Source organism: Phascolarctos cinereus, unplaced genomic scaffold (assembly GCF_003287225.1).
Source record: "Phascolarctos cinereus isolate Bilbo 61053 unplaced genomic scaffold, phaCin_HiC Scaffold_726;HRSCAF=1367, whole genome shotgun sequence".
Classification (NCBI taxonomy): Eukaryota; Metazoa; Chordata; class Mammalia; order Diprotodontia; family Phascolarctidae; genus Phascolarctos; species Phascolarctos cinereus.
In genome coordinates, this window is record NW_027556098.1 from 425,174,363 (window position 1) to 425,197,116 (window position 22,754).

Sequence of the window (22,754 nt, forward strand, 5' to 3'; positions counted from 1 at the left end):
TCTCATTAAAACATGCTTTATTTAAAAACTGCTGGTCAACCTATAATGCCTTTCATTTTTTAAAAAAAATAGTATTTTATTTTTTCTTCCCAATTTTATGTAAAAACAATTTTTAACATTTTTTTAAAGTTCTGAGTTCCAAACTCTATCCCTCCTTCCCTCCCCTCAGCCCTCCCTGAGATAGTAAGCAATCTGATACAGGTTATGCATGTGCAATCATGTAAAACATTGAAAAAATTGTCATTTTGTGTAAGAAGACTCAAACAAAAAAAAGTGAAAATAGCATGCTTCATTCTGTATTCAGACAACATCAGTTCTTTCTTTGGAGATGTATAGCATTTTTCATTAGAGTCCTTTGGGATTGTCTTGGATTATTGTATTGCTGAGAAGAGCTAAGTCATCCACAGTTCTTCATTATACAATATTGCTGTTGCTCTGTGCAGTGTTCTGGTTCTGCTCACTTCACTTTCTTTAATTCATATAAGTCTTCTGAGGTTTGTTTGTTTTTTTTTAAATCATTCTATTTGTCATTTGGTAGGTTCTATTACTATCCCCATTATGCAGATGGGGAAACTCATGCAGGATTAGGTTAAGTGACTTGCCCAGGGTCACACAGGAAGTAAATATCAGAGACTGAATTTAAACTCAGGTCTTGTGCATTCAGGGAAAGCCCTCTATCTGTTGTGCCACCCAGCAATCTAAAAAAGAAGCATTACAAAAATAGATATCCAACAGATTCCAAAATATTTATACTAGGACTTTTTGCACCAGTTAATATCGTGAAACAAATTGAGTACCAATCAAATGGAGAATGGCTGAAGAAGTTATGGCATAGGAATGCCATGGCATATTAGAGAGGATACATGAAATCCTTAGGATTTCAGAGAAAAATTCAAACCATTTTCCAGGCTTTATGCACAGTATAAAAACTGCAGTATCTAATGAGATCTGTTGTGCAGGAAAAGATTTTCCCTCATCAATTAGATCTGTAAGTTTTATGTCCGGCAAGATTTTTTCAATGAACACACAAGTATTAGCTCTGGGTCAAGGCCTTCTCACAAATTTTTATAAGGCTTTTTCCATTGTGAATATTGTAATGTTTGGTAACCTCCATTTTCCAGGGAAAGGCAGGTCCCCATTCAACACCTTCTTAAGTCTTCTCTCCACCATGTATGCTCTGATGTAAAGCAAGAGATGATCTAAGCTGAAGATTTTTCCACATTAAGTCCATATAGATCTTATTCCCAAGATGAATTTCCTGATTTCTAGCAAGGTCTGTACTTCATTTGTGTGCCTTTCCATATTCATTACAGGGATGTGATTTCTATCTCTTATGAATTTTCTGACAAGAAATAAGGGATGACTTTAGTCTGAATGATTTTCCACAGATTATATTAATGAGATTTTTTTCCTCTAGAATAGATTCTCTAATGTCTGAACAGAGAAAAATGCACATTAAAAGCTTTCCCACATTCCAGATACTCAAAGTTTCTCTCCAGTATGGACTCTCTGATGTTTAGCAAGATTTGAGCTCTGTGTGAAGGCCTTTCCACATTCATTACATTCATAAGGTTTTTCTCCAGCATGGATTCTCTGGTGTTTAGCAAGATTGGAGCTCTGTGTGAAAGCCTTTCCACATTCATTACATTCAAAAGGTTTTTCTCCAGTGTGGATTCTCTGATGTTTAGCAAGATTGGAGCGCTGTGTGAAAGCCTTTCCACATTCATCACATTCATAAGGTTTCTCTCCAGCATGGATTCTCTGATGTTTAGCAAGATTGGAGTGCTGTGTGAAAGCCCTTCCACATTCATTACATTCATAAGGTTTTTCCCCAGTGTGGATCCTCTGATGTTCAGCGAATTTGGAGTAACATCGGACATTCTTTCCACATTGATTACATATGTAAGATTGTTCTCCAGTGTGGATTCTCTGATGTTTAGCAAGAGTAGATCTCTCTCCAAAATTCTTTCTATGTTTATTACATTCATTAAGTTTCTCTCTAGTGTGGATTCTCTGATGTTTAATAAGGGAACAGTATGCACTAAAAGCTTTACCACATGTATGACACTCATAAGGTTTCTCTCCAGCATGGATTCTCTGATGTTTGGCAAGATTTGAGCTCTGTGTGAAAGCCTTTCCACATTCATTACATTGATAAGGTTTCTCTCCAGCATGGATTCTCTGATGTTTAGCAAGATTGGAGTGCTGTGTGAAAGCCCTTCCACATTCGTTACATTCATAAGGTTTCTCTCCAGTGTGGATTCTCTGATGTTTAGCAAGATTGGAGTGCTGTGTGAAAGCCCTTCCACATTCATTACATTCATAAGGCTTCTCTCCAGTGTGGATTCTCTGATGTTCAGCAAATTTGGAGTAACACCGAAAATTCTTTCCACATTGATCACATATATAAGATTGTTCTCCAGTGTATATTCTCTGATGTTCATCAGGAGTAGATCTCTCTCTGAAAGTTTTTCTATATTTATTACATTCATAAGGTTTCTCTCCAGTGTGGATTCTCTGATGTTTAGCAAGATTTGAGCTCTGTGTGAAAGCCTTTCCACATTCATTACATTGATAAGGTTTCTCTCCAGCATGGATTCTCTGATGTTTAGCAAGATTAGAGTGCTGTGTGAAAGCCCTTCCACATTCGTTACATTCATAAGGTTTCTCTCCAGTGTGGATTCTCTGATGTTTAGCAAGATTGGAGTGCTGTGTGAAAGCCTTTCCACATTCATTACATTCATAAGGTTTCTCTCCAGCATGGATTTTCCGATGTTTCACAAGATTGGAGTGCTGTGTGAAAGCCCTTCCACATTCATTACATTCATAAGGTTTCTCCCCAGTGTGGATTCTCTGATGTTCAGCAAATTTGGAGTAACACCGAAAATTCTTTCCACATTGATTACATATGTAAGATTGTTCTCCAGTATGGATCCTCTTGTCTTTTGCAAGGGTAGATCTCTCTCCTAAAGTCTTTCTAGGTTTATTACATTCATAAGGTTTCTCTCCAGTGTGGATTCTGTGATGTACAATAAGGGAAGAGTGTTCACTAAAAGCTTTTCCACATTCATGACACTCATGTGGTTTCTCTTCAGTATGTATTCTCTTATCTTTAGCATCTTTAGCAACACTGGAATTCTTTCTCAAAGCTTTTTTATGTGGACTGGATTCACAATGCTTCTCTCCAGTCTGTATTTTCTCATGTTTATCAAGACCAGACCTATTTTCAGTATAGTCTTTCCATGAAGTCATTTTCAGTTTTGCACTTGTCTCCTTCACATCAAACCTGGTCTCTGCATCTGATAGAAACAAACAAACACATACACATGTATAAATATATCCTTTTCTGTTGACATACAATAAAATGATTGACTTTCAATTTATGCAGTCAAAAATAAGAGTTTTCAAACTGAAATGGACAGAATCAATCATTTTAAAATGCTATTAGTTCACATCAATAAGATGATTTAATTAACACAGAGTTCCACACACAATCCAGTCACATTGGACCCTCACAACAAACTTGAGACACTGGAAAAGTGAGGATTCTCTTTATACTTTACAAATCAGGCCAGGAGCTCTGAATGGCTGAGTGATTTGACCCAAATCCCTGCAGCAGAGATTAGAACTCAAACCTAGTGATTGAGTGTACTCTGTCCATGGCACTAGACAGAAGTTCTCCATTTTACTTTCAATCCTTTCCTTAAATGCATTTTCTGCCTTTTTTTCCCCCTTTGGTGAGGCAGGGTTAAGTGACTTGCCCAGGGTCACACAGCTAGTAAGTTTCAAGTGTCTGAGGCCGGATTTCAACTCAGGTCCTCCTGACTCCAAGGCCAGAGCTTTATCCACTGTGCCACCTAGCCGCCCCTTTAAATGCGTTTTTATGACAATTTTATTCTGTTCTGTTCAGGTAATCTCTATGCTGTTCTGTTTTGACCAGTTTTGATGCACTGTCAAATGGTCATTCCTTGTAAATCTCATGCTAACTTGAGAAATAGATTTATTTTTTTCAGTTGTCTTGTAATCATTTTCAGTTATATCCATATTTTCTTATAATCTATTCAAATTTCTAAGCATTCATATTATTTAACTATCATATCTTTAAGCATAATGTAATTTCCCAGGTAGTCCCTTTTAAAATTATTTTTTGTTGATGTAAATAAGACCCCATCATGAGCCAACCCTGTTTTTTTATTCTCTTTTTTTGTATTAGATTCTGTTATACCCCATCACTTTTTTAGGATAGCCATTATCTCTTTATTTTTAAATTTTATCTTTGAATGCTTCTGCTCCCTAAATAAAAAAAAAATCCTTTTGATAAACAATTTTTAAAATCTTTTCATTTCCCGTGTCTAAAAATGTTATTTATTATTCTGGACCTGGAGTCCACCATCACTTTGTCAGGAAGCGAAGAGCATTGTGCACTATTAGTCCTTCTCTCTTAGGGAATCAAGAATCCCTTAGGAGTTGGTGATGAGGGTCCAAGGGGTTTGAGCTAAAAATTCTTTAATGCTACCTTAAATAAATAATGCTGGATTTTGTTACAAATACTTTTTCTCCCTGGAAAAACAAGCATGTGCATAATTGAAGCATAACAGACCTAATTAAAAGAGATAAGCAGGGAAACTACATTTTGTTAATACTTACCATACACAATGAAGTAATATCAATACTAAACATACATATAGTAAATGGAATAGCATCCAAATTCTTACAGGAAAAGTTAAATGAGTTACATGAGAAAATAGACAGTAAAGCTATACTAGTGGGGGACCTAAAGTTCCTCCTCTCTAAACTAGATTAATCTAATCATAAAATTAATAAGAAGTCAGTGAGATGAATAGAATTTTGGAAAAGTTATATGTGACAGACCTCTAGAGAAAACTGAATGGAAACAGAAAGAGTATACCATTTTTCTGGCTATAAATGACACCTTAAAAAATGAATATGTTTTAAGGCATAAAAACCTCACAACCAAATTCAGAAAAACAAATATTAAATGCATACTTTTCAGCACATAATGAAGTAACAACTATATTCAGTAAAGGGCCATGGAAACATAGATTCGAGGTTAATTGGAAACTAAATAATCTAATCTTAAAGAATGAATGGGCAAAAGAACAAATCACAGGAACAATTTCACTAAAGAGGATGACAGTAATGAGACAACATACCAAAATTTATGGGAGGCAGCCAAAACAGAACCTAGGGGAAATTTTATATCTCTAAATGCTTACATCCATAAAATATAGAAAGAACAGATCAATTAATTGGGCATGTGACTAAAAAGTCTAGAAAAAAGAATAAATTTATAACCCCAATTTAAACACTAAATTGGAAATGCTGAATTCAAAGGAGAGATTAATAAAATTGAAAATGATATAATAAATAAAACTAAGAGCTAATTTTATTAAAAAACCACAATATAATAGAAAAATCATTGGGTAATTTGCAAAAAAGAAACAAAACCAAATTACCAGTATCAAAAATGAAAAGGGTATCAAGTCTGTATGTAGTTATATGAAAAAGATGCTTTAAATCAATATTGATTAGAGAAACGCAAATTAAAACAACATTGAGATAACATCTCATACCTATCAGATTGGTTAAAATGATAGAAAGGGGAAATGACAAATGCTGAAGGGGATGTGGAAAAATTGGGACATTAATATACTGTTGGTGGAACTATGAATTGATCTAACCATTTTGGAGAGCAATCTAGAGTTATGCTTAAAGAGTTGTAAAACTATGTTTTTACTCAGCAATACAACTATTAGGCCTATTTTCCATGGTGATCAGGTAAAAAGGAAAAAAAAATATATTTTCAAAAATATTGATAGTGTCTCTTTTTGTGGTAGCAAAGAACAAGAAATTGAGGGGATACCCATCAACTGGGAAATGGCTAAACAAATTGCGGTATATGATTGTGGTAGAATACAACTGTGCTGTAAGAAATGAGAGGGTTGATTTTAGAAAAACCTGGAAAGATTTGCATGAATTAATGAAAAGTGAAGTGAGCAGAACCAGGAAAACATTGTACACAGTAACACCAAAACTGTAAAATGATCAACTGTGTATAACTTAGGTATTCTCAGTAATACAAAAATCCAAGACAATTTTGGGGGACTTATGATGAAAAATGCTATCTACTGTCAGAGAAGGAATTGATGGAGTCTAAATGCAGATCGAAGCATACTGGATTTTTAAAAACTTTTTTTTCTCATTTGTCTGTATTTTCTTTCACAACATGAATAATATAGAAATATGTTTTGTGACTGCATGTATATAAACTATATAAAACTACTTGCCTTCTCGAATGTAGTGTGGGGAGGAATGGAGAGAAGTTGGAACTCAGTTTTTAAAACAAATGTTAAAAATTGTTTTTACATGTAAAAAAACAAATGTAAAAAGTGCTAGCTATAGTAATGAAAGAAGAAGAAATTGAAAGTATTAGAATAGGTAATGAGAAAACAAACCTATCACTGCAGATGATATAACAGCGTATTTAGAGAATCCTAGAGAATCAACTAATTGGTTGGTTGGTTATTGTCCTTTGTTCTTAAAGAGGACCAAAATGACATCAGCTATGTTGGGGGTCAAGGTACAGTGTGTCCAACTGCTGATGATTTGACTAATATAAGCTTTGAAAAGTCTGCCACAGTTGGGCACAGATAGTCCATATGAACATTTGTAGTGGAGATGTCTCTAAATTTGTGCATCACCCATTTTTTTGAGCTACTGCAATTCTGTTTACAGAGCACAGCGCCTTCTCTGACATGGGCGCACCATGCTGGGTGGTCCTTTGACAGTGTCTTCCATGTCATACAACTGATTCTAGAGTTCTGTAGAGAGACCTTGAGAGTGTCCTTGTATGACTTCTTCTGACCTCCATGTCAGCGTCTGCTTTGTGTGAATTTTCCATAAAATAGTCTTATAGGCATGGTCTGGTATACTGTCCACGTTTCATATGCATACAACAGTGAGGTCAGCACAATGTCTCTGTAGACTTTCAGTTTGGTAGGCAGTCTAAAACCTCTTCTCTCCCACACTTTCCTTCAGAGCACCCCCCCCCAATAAAAACAACACTGAGCTAGCTCTGGCAATGCGTACATCAACCTCATCATCTATGTAGACATTCCTGGAAAGTATACTGCCAAGGTAAGTGAACCTATCCACAGTATTCAAAACTCCTCCATTTGCTGTAACTAATGGTTCCACAAATGGATAGTGTCATGCTGGCTGGTGGAGCACATGTGTTTTCTTGGTGTTAATTGTTAGGCCAAAATTAGCACAATCAGCAGAGAATCAATCCATATTTTGTTCCATCTCAGCTTCAGAGGTAGCATTGAGTGCACAATCATCTGCAAACAAAAAAATCATGCACCAACTCTCCCTGTACTTTAGTCTTAGCTTGTAGCCTTTTCAAGTTAAATAATTTACCATCCATGTGGTAGGTGACTTTGATGCCATTTTTGTCCTTGTCGAAGGCATCTGAAAACATCATGCTAAAAAGCATGAGAAGAAGCACACAGCCTTGCTTTACTCCATTGGTGTCTGGAAAAGCATGAGAGCATCATCCTTTATCCAGAACCCAAGCAAGCATGTTATCAGGGAACTGGCATAAAATACTTATGAACTTCTCTGGGCAAAAATTCTGACATAATTTTCCACAAGCCCTCATGACTGACAGTATCAAAGGCCTTGGTCAGATTGATGAACATTGTGTACAGGTTTCTCTTCTGCTCCTGGCATTTCTCCTGGAGTTGTCAGGCAGTAAACACCATACTGTCCATTCCTCAACCTTTTCTGAAGCCACACTGGCTGTCAGGTAGGTGATCATCTTCCAGGTGAAGGATCAGCCTATTAAGGAGGACTCTGGTGAGAATTTTGCCAACAATGACCAAGAGAGGGGATACCCCCCTCCCTGTGACTGTCACAAGACAATCTATTTCCTTTATAGAGATGGACAATGGAGGCATCCTTGAACTCCTGGGGGTTTAACTTCTTGCCATATAACCTGGAAAATTTCAGTCAGCTTTTCTATGTACCAGGTGCTTTGCCACACAAGAGAAGTGTAATGGCATTCAAAACCTCTTCTTCAGTTGCAGCTTTAGCTAAGGAGGGATTGACTTCAACCCAAGGTTAATGGTCAGTGGCTTCAGCACTGATTGATGACATTCTGTTGAGAACACCATGAAAGTATTCAGCTCATCTCTCCAGGATCATGTCCTTATCACTAATCAATGTGGCTCTGTCTGCACTGAGATGCACCATGGCTCTTTGGCCCATAAATAGTAATCAGGGCATCATAAAAGTGCTTTGGATTGTTACTATCAGCATAAAACTGAATTTCATCTGCTTTCTTACTGAGCCAAGAATCCTGCATCTCTGTAAGCTTCACTTGTACTTTACTTTTGATGGAATGAAATGCTGCCTTCTAAGAGATGGATGAACTATGTTGCTGGTAAACTCTGTGGAGTTCTCATTTTTTATTTAGCAGCTTCAGGATTTTCCCATCATTTTCATCAAACCAGTCTTGATGTTTGTGAGTCTTCTGGCCCAGATGAATAAATGCACTGCTGTACACCAAATCTCTGAAAGCTGCCCACTCCTTTTCTGCTCCATTATTGCCAGCTGTGTGCTGGCTGGGCTTTCCCTCCAAGTTAACAATGAAACATTCCTGCTCAGAGAAGCACTCTAATCTGGTCACATTAAGTCTTGCTTTGGGGCTGGCACTTTTGTCAAATGCTGATATTTAGCTTGAAGAGGCTAAGTCTATGATCAGTCCAGCACTCTATGCCACACATTACCTTCATCACTCTCACATCCTGTCTGTCTCTTCTCCTTGCAATGACATAGTCTATTAAATGCCAGTGGTTGCTATGAGGGTACATTGGTGAAGTTTTATTATTTTTAAGCAAATGGAAGATAGTGCTGGTGATGAGGTCATGAGATGTACAAATTAACAGAATGTAATCATTGCTGTTTCTGTTTGTGACTCCATTCCTCCCAATGACTCCCTGCCATGTCTGGTAGTTTGTGCCTACTCTTGCATTAAATTCACCCAGAGTTATAAGCTAGTAGTTTTCTTTCAGCACATGAGGGTCTTCAGGTCTTCATAAATTTTTCCTTTGACCTCATTATGGTTTATCATGATGGGAGCATATGTACTGATGATGGTGGCATGGCACTTTCCTGCAAGTGGTGATCACATTCTCATAAGCCTGTCATTCACTCTTTTTTTGTTTTTTGGGTTTTTTTTAGATAATTGGGGTTAAGTGACTGGCCCAGGGTCAAGTTTTGTTTGGTCTGAGGCCGGATTTGAACTCAGGTCCTCCTGACTTCAGGGCCAATGCTCTATCCACTGGGCCACCTAGCTGTCCCTGTTCACTCCTTTTGGTAGGCACCAAGCTTGTTCACTAGATTGGTTTTGATTGTGGAACCTATGTCAGCTTCATGGCACTCCCCTTCACAGGGGCCACTCCAGAAAAACATGTATGCAACTCCAACTTCATTTGCTTGGCCTTGTTTCACTCAGGATTGCTATTTGGCTGTGATACCTGCTGAGTTCTCTTGAAACAAGAGCTGTTTTGTCTTTCATGTCTACTAGATTTCATGTTATCCATAAGTGTGTGCACATTCCATGTGTCAATGGTGAGTGGAATCAACTTTGCAAAAGTTTTTGTACATTTGTGTGTGTGTGTGTGTGTGTGTGTGTGTGTGTGTTGAGCACAGGGTGGGTAAGCAGGCAAGGGTTGGGTGAAGCAGACAATTTTTAGGGCACCTTTTCTAGCCCCTTCCTCACAGCAGCACATGGGTAGCATGAGTCTTAAAAGGTTGTTCAAACACCCAGGGGGCTGCTTAATCCCACTGCTACTCCAGTCCAGTAAGAAGATGACCCTATGGCTTGGGCTGCCTCTGTGCAGGGTTGTGACTACAGCTTCTTGTGTATCCGCACTCACTGCTTCATCATTTGCCTTGTTACCATATGACTTTGGGATAGGTAAAATTGGTAAAATGGTATGGGTAATGTCTTTTGATTTACACATAAATTAGATTTAAGTAAGGCAGAATTGGGTGAAGTTGTCAGCCTCACTATCTTTCAGAGTCATCAAAGGCCATTGGCAGGACAAAGCCAAGATGACTGGTGATGGTTCAAGATGCAGGGGGTGACCTTGGTATCTCTGATGTCTAGCCAAGCTCTAAGTACTCCACAGTACCTGCTTCAGCTGCCTTGATGGCTGACAGAAAAGACTTTTCTCATCTACCCATTTCACCAGGGGAAGTCTTCACCTGCTGGGGGTAGACACCCCCCTAACTCACTGAAGGGTTTGAAACCCCTCAGTTACCTTCAACCTGGTTTAGCCCATCTGACAAAATGTTTACCAGGGTGTGGCCACTGCACATGCTACTGCTTTGGAGCCATAAGAGAGTTTGGGGTGAATCAGGTGGACACCAAAGGTAGATGAGCAGCCCTGAAAAGGGCTTGGCAGACCTCCCACCAGAGACATTAGTCTTCTCTGAATACACCTAACACTCCAGAGAATCAACTAAAAAGCTAGTTGAAATAATGAATAACTTCAGCAAAGTTGTAGGACATAAAATAAACCCACATAAATCATCAGCATTTTTATACATTTCTCACAAAATCTAGTAGGAAGAGATAGAAAGAGAAATTCCAGTGGCAGTTAGTTGGCACAATGGATAGAGCATTGGCCCTGGAGTCAGGAGGATTTGAGTTCAAGTCTAGCCTCAGACACTTGACACTTACTAGCTGTGTGACCCCAGGCAAGTCATTTAACCCCAAATACCTTGAGAGAGAGAGAGAGAGAGAGAGAGAGAGAGAGAGAGTCCATTTAAAATAATTGCTGACAATATGAAATACTTGGAAGTATATCTGCTAAGACAAACCCAGGAACTATATGAACAGAATTACAAAACTTTTTTCACATAAAGGAAAATCTAAACAACTGGAGAAATATCAACTTCCCATGGGTAGGCTGAGCCAATATAATAAAAATGACAATTCCACCTAAATTAATTTACTTATTCAGTGCCATATTGATCAAATTACCAAAAAAAAGTATTTTGCAGAGCTAGGAAAAATAATAAAATTCATTAGAAAGAACAAAAGGTCAAGACTATCAAGGGAATCACTGGAAAAAAAAATGTGAAGGAAGGTGGCTTAGCAGTACCAGATCTCAAACTGTATTACAAAGTGGTCATCAACAAAACAATCTGGTACTGGCTAAGAAACAATGGTGGATTAGTGGAATAAGTTAGGTATATAAAACAGAGTAGTAAATGACCATAGTAATCTAGTGTTTGATAAACCCAAAGTTCTAAGCTTTGTAAGAAAAGAAATCATCATTTAACAAAAATTTGCTGGGGAAGCTAGAAAGCAGTTTGGCAGAAACTAGGTACAAATCAATATAATGGAAGCATAATCAGTTTCTTTCTGCAGTGATTCCCATAAATCATGATCAGGCATACGATGCCTTTGGTGTTCACACAGTTCAAACACTAATCTCTGGGTGCTCCTGACTAACAACAATGGATTCAGTTTCTCAACCTGTCATGAAATTGTCTTGAAACCCCCAGAAATGTTGGACATTCATGTGCAAAGTGATTCCCAGCAGATGGTCACAGTCACGCCCACCCCCTCATTTGCTTTCTGTTACTGTAGTAGAGGTGTTCCTTTCTTCTCCAGCTAATTTGTAATCACATCGCATCAGTGATGAAATCACCAGCTCAAGATGTTAAAAAGTTTTTGTGCCTGCAGGACAGACGGTAGGCACCCTGATCATGATCAATGATCATTAGGCATTCACCATTGAGATGAATGAAAAGTCCAAGAGACATAGTTTCTGGGTAATTAATAATCAATTTATTAATTATGGTTAGCAAATAACAAATTGAGATCAGTGATTCTCTCAGAAACCAAAGATCTGCCCTCCGACACTGAATGCTTAAAATACTTTAAAAAACAGGGGGAGGGGTAGTGGCCCCTGAGGGTGGAAATCAACTTTGACTAGTCCATAATCAGTGAGAAGCTGGATACATTAATGAAGAGGTAAGCAAAATGACTCCAGCTCCTCTTGCTGAGAATATGACCTGATCATGAGACTCAGCTGCCTCAAGCAATCTGGACAAAAGAATCCATCTCTACCTAAGACCACTCTGGTTTATAAAAATAAAATAATCATTTCTCTCACCATCTTGAAAAAAATCCTGGATCATCCCAAACATTCTACATAGACAAGAGACATTATGGGGTTTTTTTTTTGTTGTTGTTGTTATTATTTTAGGCAGTGGGGTTAAGTGACTCGCCCAGGGTCACACAGCTAGTAAGTATTATGTGTCTGAGGCTGGATTTGAACTCAGGTCCTCCTGAATCCAGGACCAGTGCTCCATCCACTGCACCAGCTAGCTACCCTGAATTATGGTTTTTCTTAATGAAGTGTTAAGGCTATTTTCTGATTTGACCTCATCTTTGACTTAGAGTACTATTCCACCATGAAACTGATTTTCTTTTCTTTTCTTTTTTTTTTTTGGTGAGGCAATTGGGGTTAAGTGACCTGCTCAGGATCACACAGCTAATAAGTATCAAGTGTCTGAGGTCAGATTTGAACTCAGGTCTTCCTGACTCTAAGACCAGAGTTTATTCTCAAACCATCTCCATGTTCATATATTAGATTTTGAACTTCTTAATAGCAGAAACTGTCTTTTGCCTCTCTTTGTATCCCCAGGGTTTAACACAATGTCTAGAACATAGTAGGCACTTAATCAATATTTATTGATGGATATATTGGATACAGGACTGATACCAGACTCCCAACTTCTATCTCTGGTCTCTCTTCTAATTGGCAAATGCATGTTCTGGCCTTAGCCCTGTTTCCATTTCTGGAATCTTATCACCTACAATGAATGACCTTTGTCTGGTTCTAACCTTCATGAGACTGGACTAGAACACATACTGGGGATCACAAAGGGTTCTAGGCTCCTAGAGGGTCTCGTACTATGGCATGAATGGAAGGTTCTCCCTTCCATCTCTCTAAAGTGAGAGTCACCTACATGAATCTGCCCCATGATTCTCCAAGAATCAGAGAAAGAATGGGCCATTAGATAAGAAAGGAACTTGGGCTGATGGCTTATGCAAACCTTAGCCTTGAATTACTTCCAAGTAAAGCAGTGATATTCAGTCTTACTCATGTGATGCTGGATGGAGACAGAGAAAATCATGAAACCCAGATGCCTGGCTCCACGACAAATTAAGGTTACAGAATTTCAGCTGGGCCCTTACCATGGCAAGGTAATCCTCTGACATCTCAGTATCCCACACACCACTGCAGCTTTCCATATCTATTCACTTACCCCAAAGTTTCCTTATGGCTTGCTCCCCACTCTACCCTGTCAGCAGAGAATTTAGCCTCACATTTCACTGAAAGAACTGGACATTTACCAAGAACTCTGTTCCATTTATTTCCTGCATGGAAATTATGTGGGAATTTGGGGGAAATAGGAAGAAAGAATGAGGACAAACCTGCTGTACTAGGCAGGACTTGGAGATGTGAGTTACAAATTTAGGCTTGTCAACAAGAAGAACATACAAAGGCTAGCTGCATCCCAAAGAGGAAGGGGTTGCTTTGGGAGCTGCTGGTGATGAAGGTTCCTTCACTGCTGAAAAGCTGCATGATCAGTTTTTCAGAGATTTTGCAGACAAAATTCATGTCCAGGTAGAGATTAGACTACATTTAACCTCTGAGATTAGCTCCAAGTAGAAAATTCTGCAACACTGGTTTGATCTTTGACTTGAAGCTACCTACAACTGGTAAGAAAACAGCTTTGGGAGCAACAAAGGAAACTTGGGGCCTCCTAGAACACAATGCAAAGACTTTACAAAAAACATAGCAACATGTATTTGTTACTTGATATGGTCAGTAGGATTTCATAAATCAATATCTTCATTATATTACATTTCTGGTTCATCCATCACACATAAAACTTAATTTAAAACTGAAATATAAGTCTAACTTAAAAAATAGAGGAAAATGTGGAAAAATAGAGGAACAGAGAAAACAGAGGACTACAGGGAAATTCCAGGAAAAGTAGGTAGTTGAAGGATCCTGTGTCTTAAGCATAGGAGATCAGCACTTTTGACTTTCTAAGAACTGATAAATTCTCAAAACCCTGCACACCAGGGAAGGAATAAAGACACTACTTCGATGGCAGAATCAGTAACCAGGAAAAAGAGTTCCTTACCTAGGGAGAACAGGTTCTGAGATTTCTCTGCTATAACATTCTTGTAAAGCTTTTTCTGAGAATGGGCCAAGAGGTGCCACTTTTCCTGGGTAAAATCCACAGTCACACAGTTGAATGTCACCAACTCCTAAACCATTAAAAGTCATAAGACTTAGAGCTGAAAAAGACTTCAGAATTTATCTACTCCAACCATAATCAACTGACAGGAGGAAACTGAAGCACAGAGAGGGGATTTGCCCATAGGTCATACCTTTTATGAGTCTGAGAGCCAACACTTGAAATCATCCACAGTCATTAAAAGTTGAAGGAAATCATTTGATATTTTTAGTTGGAATAAAGTTGAGAAATGTCTTACTAAGAAATGCTTGTTCCTAGAGAATCAGGGAGAATGTATATGTTCTATCAGGAGAGTATGAAGATCTGTGTAGGAAAAAGAGGAAAGCTGACATGAAATTTCTTCCTTGCTGAGCTGTGCCCCTCAAACTGACTTAAACCAGCCTTCCGGTCAGCTGTTCCTGCAAAACATCCTGCTTCTGTGTCCCACCTGTTCCTGGAAAAGACTGTCTTCTTTCTACCATAACCCCTCCCTTTTGTGGTTTTCAAGCATAAATTGCCCTTGTCCCTCCTGGGCTGTGGGCTCCATTGTATGTTTGGATTTGAGGAGGGGGCGATTTTTCACTTTTAATGAATAATTTTGTTCTAACTCAACCAGAACTGCTCTATATCTCAGGGTCATAAGTGATACATTGAGAAAATTCTGTGAAGAGTTTGTGAGATGCTAGCAAGTGCTGTGTGTTGTGGGGATAAAACAATCCTATCAATGAAGAGAGAATAAAAAAAGGAATAATATATTTAGTTTCCTAGAAGTCAGAAATAGTCTTATCTAGATGAAAACATGAAGAGGATTCTTAAGAGATATTACTCCCATTCTGAAACTAAACTGAGTGGTATGTGACTGTTTCTAACCAAATGAATTAGAGTTATCGATTACTATGTTGAGGGCTTGAGGTGACTGCATATGATGTGTCATGGCCAAAACATCTTCTGTATTTGATTTATAATTGCTTTCACTTTTTAATGGCATATGTTCCTTAATTTTCATATTTATTTATATGAAAATAAGAGTAACTATGATAGGGGAAAGGAGGGTACCTCTATTTATTAAAAATGCAATATTTTATGAACTGGGGTGGGGATTTAAGCTAATTCATATATTCAAATAATAAGAAAGACACTGACAGTTTCTTTATCAAAAATAAATGATCTAGGGGCAGCTAGGTGGCACAGTGGATAGAGCTCCAGCCTTCGAGTCAGGAGGACTTGAGTTCAAATCCGGCCTCAGACACATGACACAGACACACTAGCGTGTGACACTGGGCAAGTCACTTAACCCCAACTGCCTCACCAAAAAGCAAAAAAAAAAAATGATCTAAACATATCCCTTGATTTCTGGAACTTGGGAGAACAGGAGTTAAGAGACAGACTGATGCATGATATGGGAGAACTCAGGCAGGTCTGAAAATACCCTGCTACTTGGAAGAGGTCATCTAGTTCTCCAACCTGCTCCAAGCTGAAAACGTGTTTGGTGCTGTTCTTCCCTTTCCATCACAGTAATATGATTCACTTCAACAGACATTCTGCTATTTGGGGGAAATTCTCTATCGTGTGGACAAAATTACTTTTTCACTTTGTCATCATTTTGATTTCTTCTTTCAAGATCTGCTTTATGCTCTATTTGTTCTCCACATTTCATGTTTCGCTTCCTTCATTTCCATCATTTTACTTCTGGACAATTACAGAATCTGTTGTTCATTTCATACTGTTTGAGATTCCTAAGAATTTCCATGCCTTTCCTTTCATCAGGTTCTTGTGGATCCATGGCTACTCAATTTTGAGAATTGTCTTTTTGACACATATGTGTCTGTAGTCCCCAGTGTCAACATGAAAAACCCACCCCTGAAATATAGAGCAGTTCTGGTTGAGTTGGAACAAAATTATTTATTAAAAGGGAAAAATCTCACCCCCCCACAATCCAAAGCTACAATGGAGCCAACAGCCCAGGAGGGACAGGGACAATTTATGCTTGAAAACCACAAAAGGGAGGGGTTATGGTAGTGAAAAGACAATCTTTTCCAGGAACAGGTGGGACACAGAAGCAGGATGTTTTGCAGGAACAGCTGACCAGAAGGCTGGTTTAAGCCAGTTTGAGGGGCACAAGTCAGCAAGGTCAGCCAGTGAACATCAGTGAACGTGTACGGGAGTGAGCAAGACTTTTGATTCACTGCAGGTTTTTGATTGGCTCCTTTTTTGCAAACAGGCTTACTCGGTGTCCCCTAGATCTGTATAGTAAGGTAAGTCATGGAAAACAGAAATGGTAGTCTCAGGAGTATTTTCACACCCAACATCATTTGCAATGTGAGAAATTCAGAATAAGAACATGCCACATTATCCTGTTGTGGAACCTGTTCTGGGAAACAGCCAATCTGGCCACCCAATTCCCAAATGTGTTATGCAGAAACTGGGTCAGTGGGTTGTTTCACCACATAAACCTGGAGACCCGGCAAGAGGGACCTTGTTCAATTCACTTTCACCCCATTCCCATCCCACTCCTCTGTGGCCCCTTTAAAACACTGCTTTCCTCCCTGAGTGGTGTGAACTCTCCTTGAGGGGGAGAGCCACCCTCCTATCAAACTCAATAAACCTCGCTTTGGTTTACAAGCTTATGGTGCAGTTACCTGGTTATTCCCACCCTCCTGAGTCACAATTCTTCACTTTATCACATTTATTAATAGTGTGGGCCCTCACTGTTAGGCCATCCTTTTGTGGATTGTAATTGATTCTCTAACTCAGTCCTAACAGAAGCTTTTCCAAACCTCTTTACTTCTTAACTTTACAAATGGAGCTCATTCCACCTGAGCCTTTCAGACACCTCAAACTGGATGTCTAGAACCCAGCACATCCAGACAAAATGGAGGTCATTCACCTTCCTCACAGAGTGTCTCCTCCCACCTGCCTTCCTGAATTCTGTCCAAGGCAGCCTTGCCCTGCCATCCTTCAGGTTCAGAACCTGGGGGTCGTCCTAGACTGCTGGCTCTCCTCCCTTTATCTGATTTGTGGCCAAGGCCTGTGCATTTCACCTGCACAACAACTCTCACACATGAGGCCTCTTCTCTTTGACAGGGCAGACATGTTCATGCAGCATCCTGCCATCCCTTCCCCCCCTCCCCCAACTTCAGCCTTCACCTATTGCAATCACCTGCTGGAGGGTCTGCCTGCCTCAAGACTGCTCAGTCCACATCATCCCTTTGGCCACTAAAGGGCAGGTATGACCATGTCACTTCTCTATGCAATAACCTTCAGCACGTCTGTACCAGCTACAGGACCGAATACAAAATCCTCTGTTTGGCATTCAAAGCCCTTCATGACCTATCCCCACCTACCTTTCCAGTCTTCTCAGACCTTAGTTCCTGAGGCCTCCTGACTGTTCCACAAACAAGACACCAGATGTCTTGGCTGTGGGCATTCCCCCTGGCTGTTCGCCACCCCTGAAATGCCTTGCGGGCAGGGACTATCTTTGGCTTCTTTTTGTAGTCCCATGGCTTAGCACAGGGCCTGATTCATAGTAAAGCCTTAATAATTGTTTACTGATTGACTTATCCTCAGAACAACCTAGAGAGATGCTGTTATTATCATCCCCATTCTTACAGATAGGGAAACTGAGGCAGACAGCAGTTAAGTGATTTTCCTAGGATCTCTCTCTCTCTCTCTCTCTCTCTCTCTCACACACACACACACACACACACACACACACACACACACACACACACACACACACACAGAGTTCTTCCTGAATCCAGACCCAACCTATTCACTGGGTTACCTAGCTGTTTATAATACCCATAAAGAGTAGACAGAAGGTAGTCTCACAGGAGAAAGTACTAACTGTTGGGGGATCAGAAAAACTTCCTGAAAATGGTGCTTTTGAGCTAAGTTTTGAAGGAAGTCAAAGATTCTTTATTTTTAAAATTTATGCTGAATTTAAGAATTCCCTCTCCCTCCTCCCCAAGGGGAAACATTTCTATAAACAAAGCAGAAGACAAAGTGGATTGTTTATAGGTGAAATCATAAATCTGCTGGCTTTAAAAAGCATATGATCATTTCAACATGTCCTTTCAAAGCTCTTTGGCTTCTCTATATAACTTTCCCAAGTCATTCTGTTTCCTTCTGGGCATTTTAAGAAATGCTTTTATGACTCTCTTTTCTTAGAAGGGCATTGTGGAGGGTAGGGCAAGACTATTTCTAATTGGGGGGGGGCTGACTCAGTGGAGGAATCCTGGGCCTGTAATCTGCAAGATCTGAGTTTAAATCCAGCCACAGACATGTGTGATCTTGGGCAAGTCACTGAATCACTGCTTGCCTCAATTTCTTCAACTGTGAAATAATAATAACACGTACCTCATAGAGTTGTTGTAAACATTGTCTAAAGTGGATTTTTTAAAAAACATAACTGACTCCATTTTTTTCTTATAGTCTATTTCTTTGCCGTTCAGCCTGATATTTTTTTGAAGAAGACTAGAAAGGGAGGAATGGACTAGGTTATGACAAACTTTGAAGCCAAACAGAGCATTTTGTATTTGTCCTTGCATGCAACAGGGAACCAGTAGAAATTTGTGTGTGTGTGTGTGTGTGTGTGTGTGTGTGTGTGTGACATGATCAGACCTGTATTTTAGGAAAATCCCTTTAGTGGCTGAATGGAGGATGGATTGGAAATGGATGACCAGCCCCCATTTTATCACAATCAGTTTTAATCAGCTAGTGATTTCATCAGGGTAGTGAAGGTTCATAACATTATACTTGTTTATCAATATATTTTTAGTTGATCAACTAATACATGTATATTCAGGAATAATAAAATAGGATAGGTTCTTTCTTATAAAAGAGCCCAAACTGTAAATTACAAATTCACAAATTCACTCTAAGTCCACTTGCCTAATCACAGGAAGCTAACTAGAAGACCACCCTTTCTTCGGGCAGACCAGGGGACCAAGCCCAGCATGATACGGGTGACTCAATGATATGGAAAGTCCCCCAGCCATTTCATTGTCCCTCTGTCCTTCATCATCCTCTTATTGGCCAACATGGGGTGATGGCTATGAGCATTTGGCCAATGTGTAAACTTGGTTGATGGCCTGCGGCCTGACTTTTTGTGGGCCTATTGGCCCATGTAGATATTTTGACATCTGTTTATCAATCCAACCTATGGGTCTGCTCTTCAGCTTGGTAGAATCTCCTGAAAGGCCTGTCGAGGTCTGCTCATTATCCTGTTTTGTCAACCAATGGGATTCTGTATTTTGTGTAGCCCCTCCTGGAGGACTGAGGGCAAGATCTAGCCATAAGAGAGACTGTATTTTAGTTTACTTCATCTGCATTGGGGTAGCAAGCACTATAAAACTAAGGCCCTGGAGGAAGGGGGCTTCTCAGATGGTGAGGAAGATCTGAGGTGGGCCAGGTCCCTTTAATAAATGGTTATTGGCTTAGAGCTCTGCCTCAGCAGTTTTTCTTACAAATCGGACATGCTGGGGCCCACAGATTCTAGTGGGGATAGAACTGAGGCTGGCAGACACACCACCATCCTCTGGCCACATAAGAATGGATACTTAGTCTCCTGTGATTTCTCAGTCACAATTACCTTTTTACGCTTTTCTTGAGTCCTGCGTTTGAAGTCAAACTTTCTGTTCAGTGCTGGTCTGTTTTTATCAGAAATGCTTAAAATCCATTATTTCACTGAACATCCATATTTTGTTCCCTAGGATTATACTTAATTCTGCAGGGTAGATTATTCTTGATTGTAATCCTAGATCCTTTGCCTTCCAGAATATCATATTCCAAACTCTCCATTCCTTTAGAGTAGTGGCTGCTAATCCTAGATGATCCTGACTGTGGCTTCATGGTACTTGAATTCTTTCTTTCTGGCTGCTGGCAGTATTTTCTCTTGACCTGGCTGGTCTGGATTTTGGCTATAATATTCGTGGGAGTTTTCATTTTGAGGTTTCCTTCAAGAGGTGATCCATAGATTCTTTCAACTTCTACTTAATCCTCTGCTTCTAAAGTATTTGGGCAGTTTTCCTTTAGAATTTCTCAAAATATGATGTCGGGCCCTTTTTTTGTTCATGGTGGTCTAGGTAGTCCAATGATTCTTAAATTCTCTCTCTTTGATCAATTTTTCTGGTTGTTTTTTTTCCCCACGAGATATTTCACCTCTTCTTCCACTGTTTCAGTCTTTTGATTTCCTTTCGATATTGCTCATAAGTCATTAGCTTCCACTTGGCCAATTTTTAAAAAGGAGTTATTTTCTTCAAAAATATTGTGAATTGTCTTTTCATAACTTTCTCACATAGCTCAGTTTTTTTCTCACTTTTTTCATCTACCCCCTTATCTAATTTTTGAAAAACCTTTTGTTTGCTTATTTTACCTATTTATTTAATTATTATTGGGCTTATGTCCCCCCTGCATTTTTTCCTCCCAGATGTCTAGTCATTGTCTTCTGGGTCTGGCTCTTGAGCTCCCCTGGCACCACAGAAGCTACTTGGGCTCAGGATCTTTTTTTTTGTTTTAAAATATACTCTTCTAATGGTCCTTCAAGGACAAAATTTAGCACATGATCTTTAAATAATTCCATGCTGCAAATATATTACTATAGTGTCCATATCATCAAGAATAACCACAAAACGTTTCTCCTGTTCTTATCTCAAGAGATCAAAACCCTCCCTCAAGCCTGTCTTTCAAAACTCCAAACCCCCTTTCCTTTCAAACCCCACTTGCTCAATCTTCCTCTCTAAAAATCTCTCCAGTGGACTGTGATGAAATCCCTTCAAAACAGAACCTTTCTTTTTCTCCTTTCATGTCCTGATCTGCTTCCTCTCCTTCATATCCCAGACAATTTATAATACCCATCTTCATTCCGCTGAATTTTTCCTTAACAGATTTCCCTCCTTCCTTTATTTATTTATTTTTTAAAATTTTATGCAGTTGGGGTTAAGTGACTTGCCCAGGGTCACACAGTTAGTGTCAAATGTTTGGTCTGAGACTAAATGTGAACTCAGGTCCTCCTGACTCCAGGTGCTCTATCCACTCTACCACCTAGCTGCCTCAAAAGATTTCCTTATTCATAATTTTCCATACAACCCTGGTTAATTGTAATAGTGTTCTTGCTTTTGGGGTTCTAAAGAGCTCCCAAAGGCATAGTCTTATCCAACTTCTAATCGTTTATAACACCACCCCAGGTGGGTCTTGGGACACCTGAGCAGGAGGGTTGGGGCTAGAAACCCCAAACAGAAGGGGGTGGTGTTAGGGTGGGTGGGAGGGGCATGGCTAGAGACACCTAAGCAGGAGAGACCCTAGCAGGAGGGCTCAGACTAGCGACGCCCCCCACCCCACCCGGCTTTTTCTTCTTCCGGTGGCTTCCCTTCCCCCTGCCCCCTGCGCAAACCCGAGGTAGGTCACTACTTGGCCCTAGCTTTTGAGGACCCCACCCCCGCGACACCCAGCTCCCGCCCCCCCATTTATAGGAGGGGGGGATATAATTTTTTTATCCCTCCAAACCGTATTATAGCCTAAAACAGCCTGGAACCCAGGACAAATGAGTCCCCTCGGCCCTTTTTTCTTTCATCTCCACACCCCCGGGACAGGAGCTCTCCCAAACTAGGCGAGCGCAGAAACGGCACCCCCCTTGACCAACATTTCCTTCCGGGCGCCCATGGAAGAGGGGAGGGGGAGGTGCGGCAGAAGCCACGAGGAGGAGCGGGGTACGGGCAAGTGGAGGGGAAAAGAACCGGGGGGTGGGGTTCAGTGTTGGTGGGGGGGGCGAAGGGCTGGAGCACCCCAGCGCGGGACAATCCGGCCCGGAGGCCTCTGGGATACAGGAAGTCAGGCGGGGATGGCGCCGTCTACACCTCTCCCTACAATTCCAAGTGGTTTGACCCGCATGGCTCCTTACCAGCCTTGACGTGTCCCACGGAGCTTCCCGTGCCAAGTGAATGTTAATCAATTTATAAAATGAAGGAATGGGGGTAGGCGCGCCTGGCTCTTTGGGTACTCCCGGGCCACGCTTGGCAGCGGGGAAATGGGGCGGCCCGAGACTGCAGTGAAAAGTGGGGAGGGGTACTGAGGCAGAGGGCGTGGCTCGCAGAGGGGGAGGAGGGACCAGCGGAGGAGGGGAGGGGGCTGAGAGCATCCGCCACCCCCACCCTGTTAGAGCTGGGAGCGCCCGGCTGTGGTTGGGGCGGGCATTGAGGTCTCCTTTTCATAGGGTTTTTGGGGAGGGGCCAGCCTCCCCTGGGCCACCTGGGGCCAGTTCGTTACTTACCCAAATCTTCCCAAAGGGAGGATCCCCTCTGGTGTGCCGAGGCTCCGAAGCTGGCCAGGTCGGGCTGCGTTATGGCACGAGCAGCGCCCGGATGGCTTCTGCCGATTCGACACATGTTACTAGGATG

At 40.4% G+C, this 22,754-nt stretch overlaps 1 protein-coding gene across 2 annotated transcripts; it reads right to left on the bottom strand.

Annotated features, from left to right (window-relative positions):
• Window positions 1–22,754, bottom strand: LOC144454089 (uncharacterized). Of its 2 annotated transcripts, none has more exons than XM_078146401.1 (2): window positions 22,628–22,754; window positions 1–3,299 (listed from the first exon to the last, which is right to left on the bottom strand). In XM_078146401.1, exons 1-2 carry the CDS (start codon window positions 22,740–22,742, stop codon window positions 1,483–1,485), a joined length of 1,932 nt encoding a protein of 643 aa, XP_078002527.1. In that variant the 5' UTR covers window positions 22,743–22,754; the 3' UTR covers window positions 1–1,482. The 2 variants fall into 2 exon arrangements, with proteins under 2 accessions (XP_078002527.1, XP_078002528.1); XM_078146402.1 differs by lacking the exon at window positions 22,628–22,754 and adding an exon at window positions 22,259–22,558.

Excerpts from the sequence above, each read along its gene's own strand:
- LOC144454089 (XM_078146401.1), bottom strand. The coding sequence starts at position 22,742 with ATGTGTCGAATCGGCAGAAGCCATCCGGGCGCTGCTCGTGCCATAACG. Across the intron at positions 3,300-22,627 it reads CTCCCTTTGGGAAGATTTGG|ATGCAGAGACCAGGTTTGAT; the intron begins GTAAGTAACGAA and ends TGTTTCTATCAG.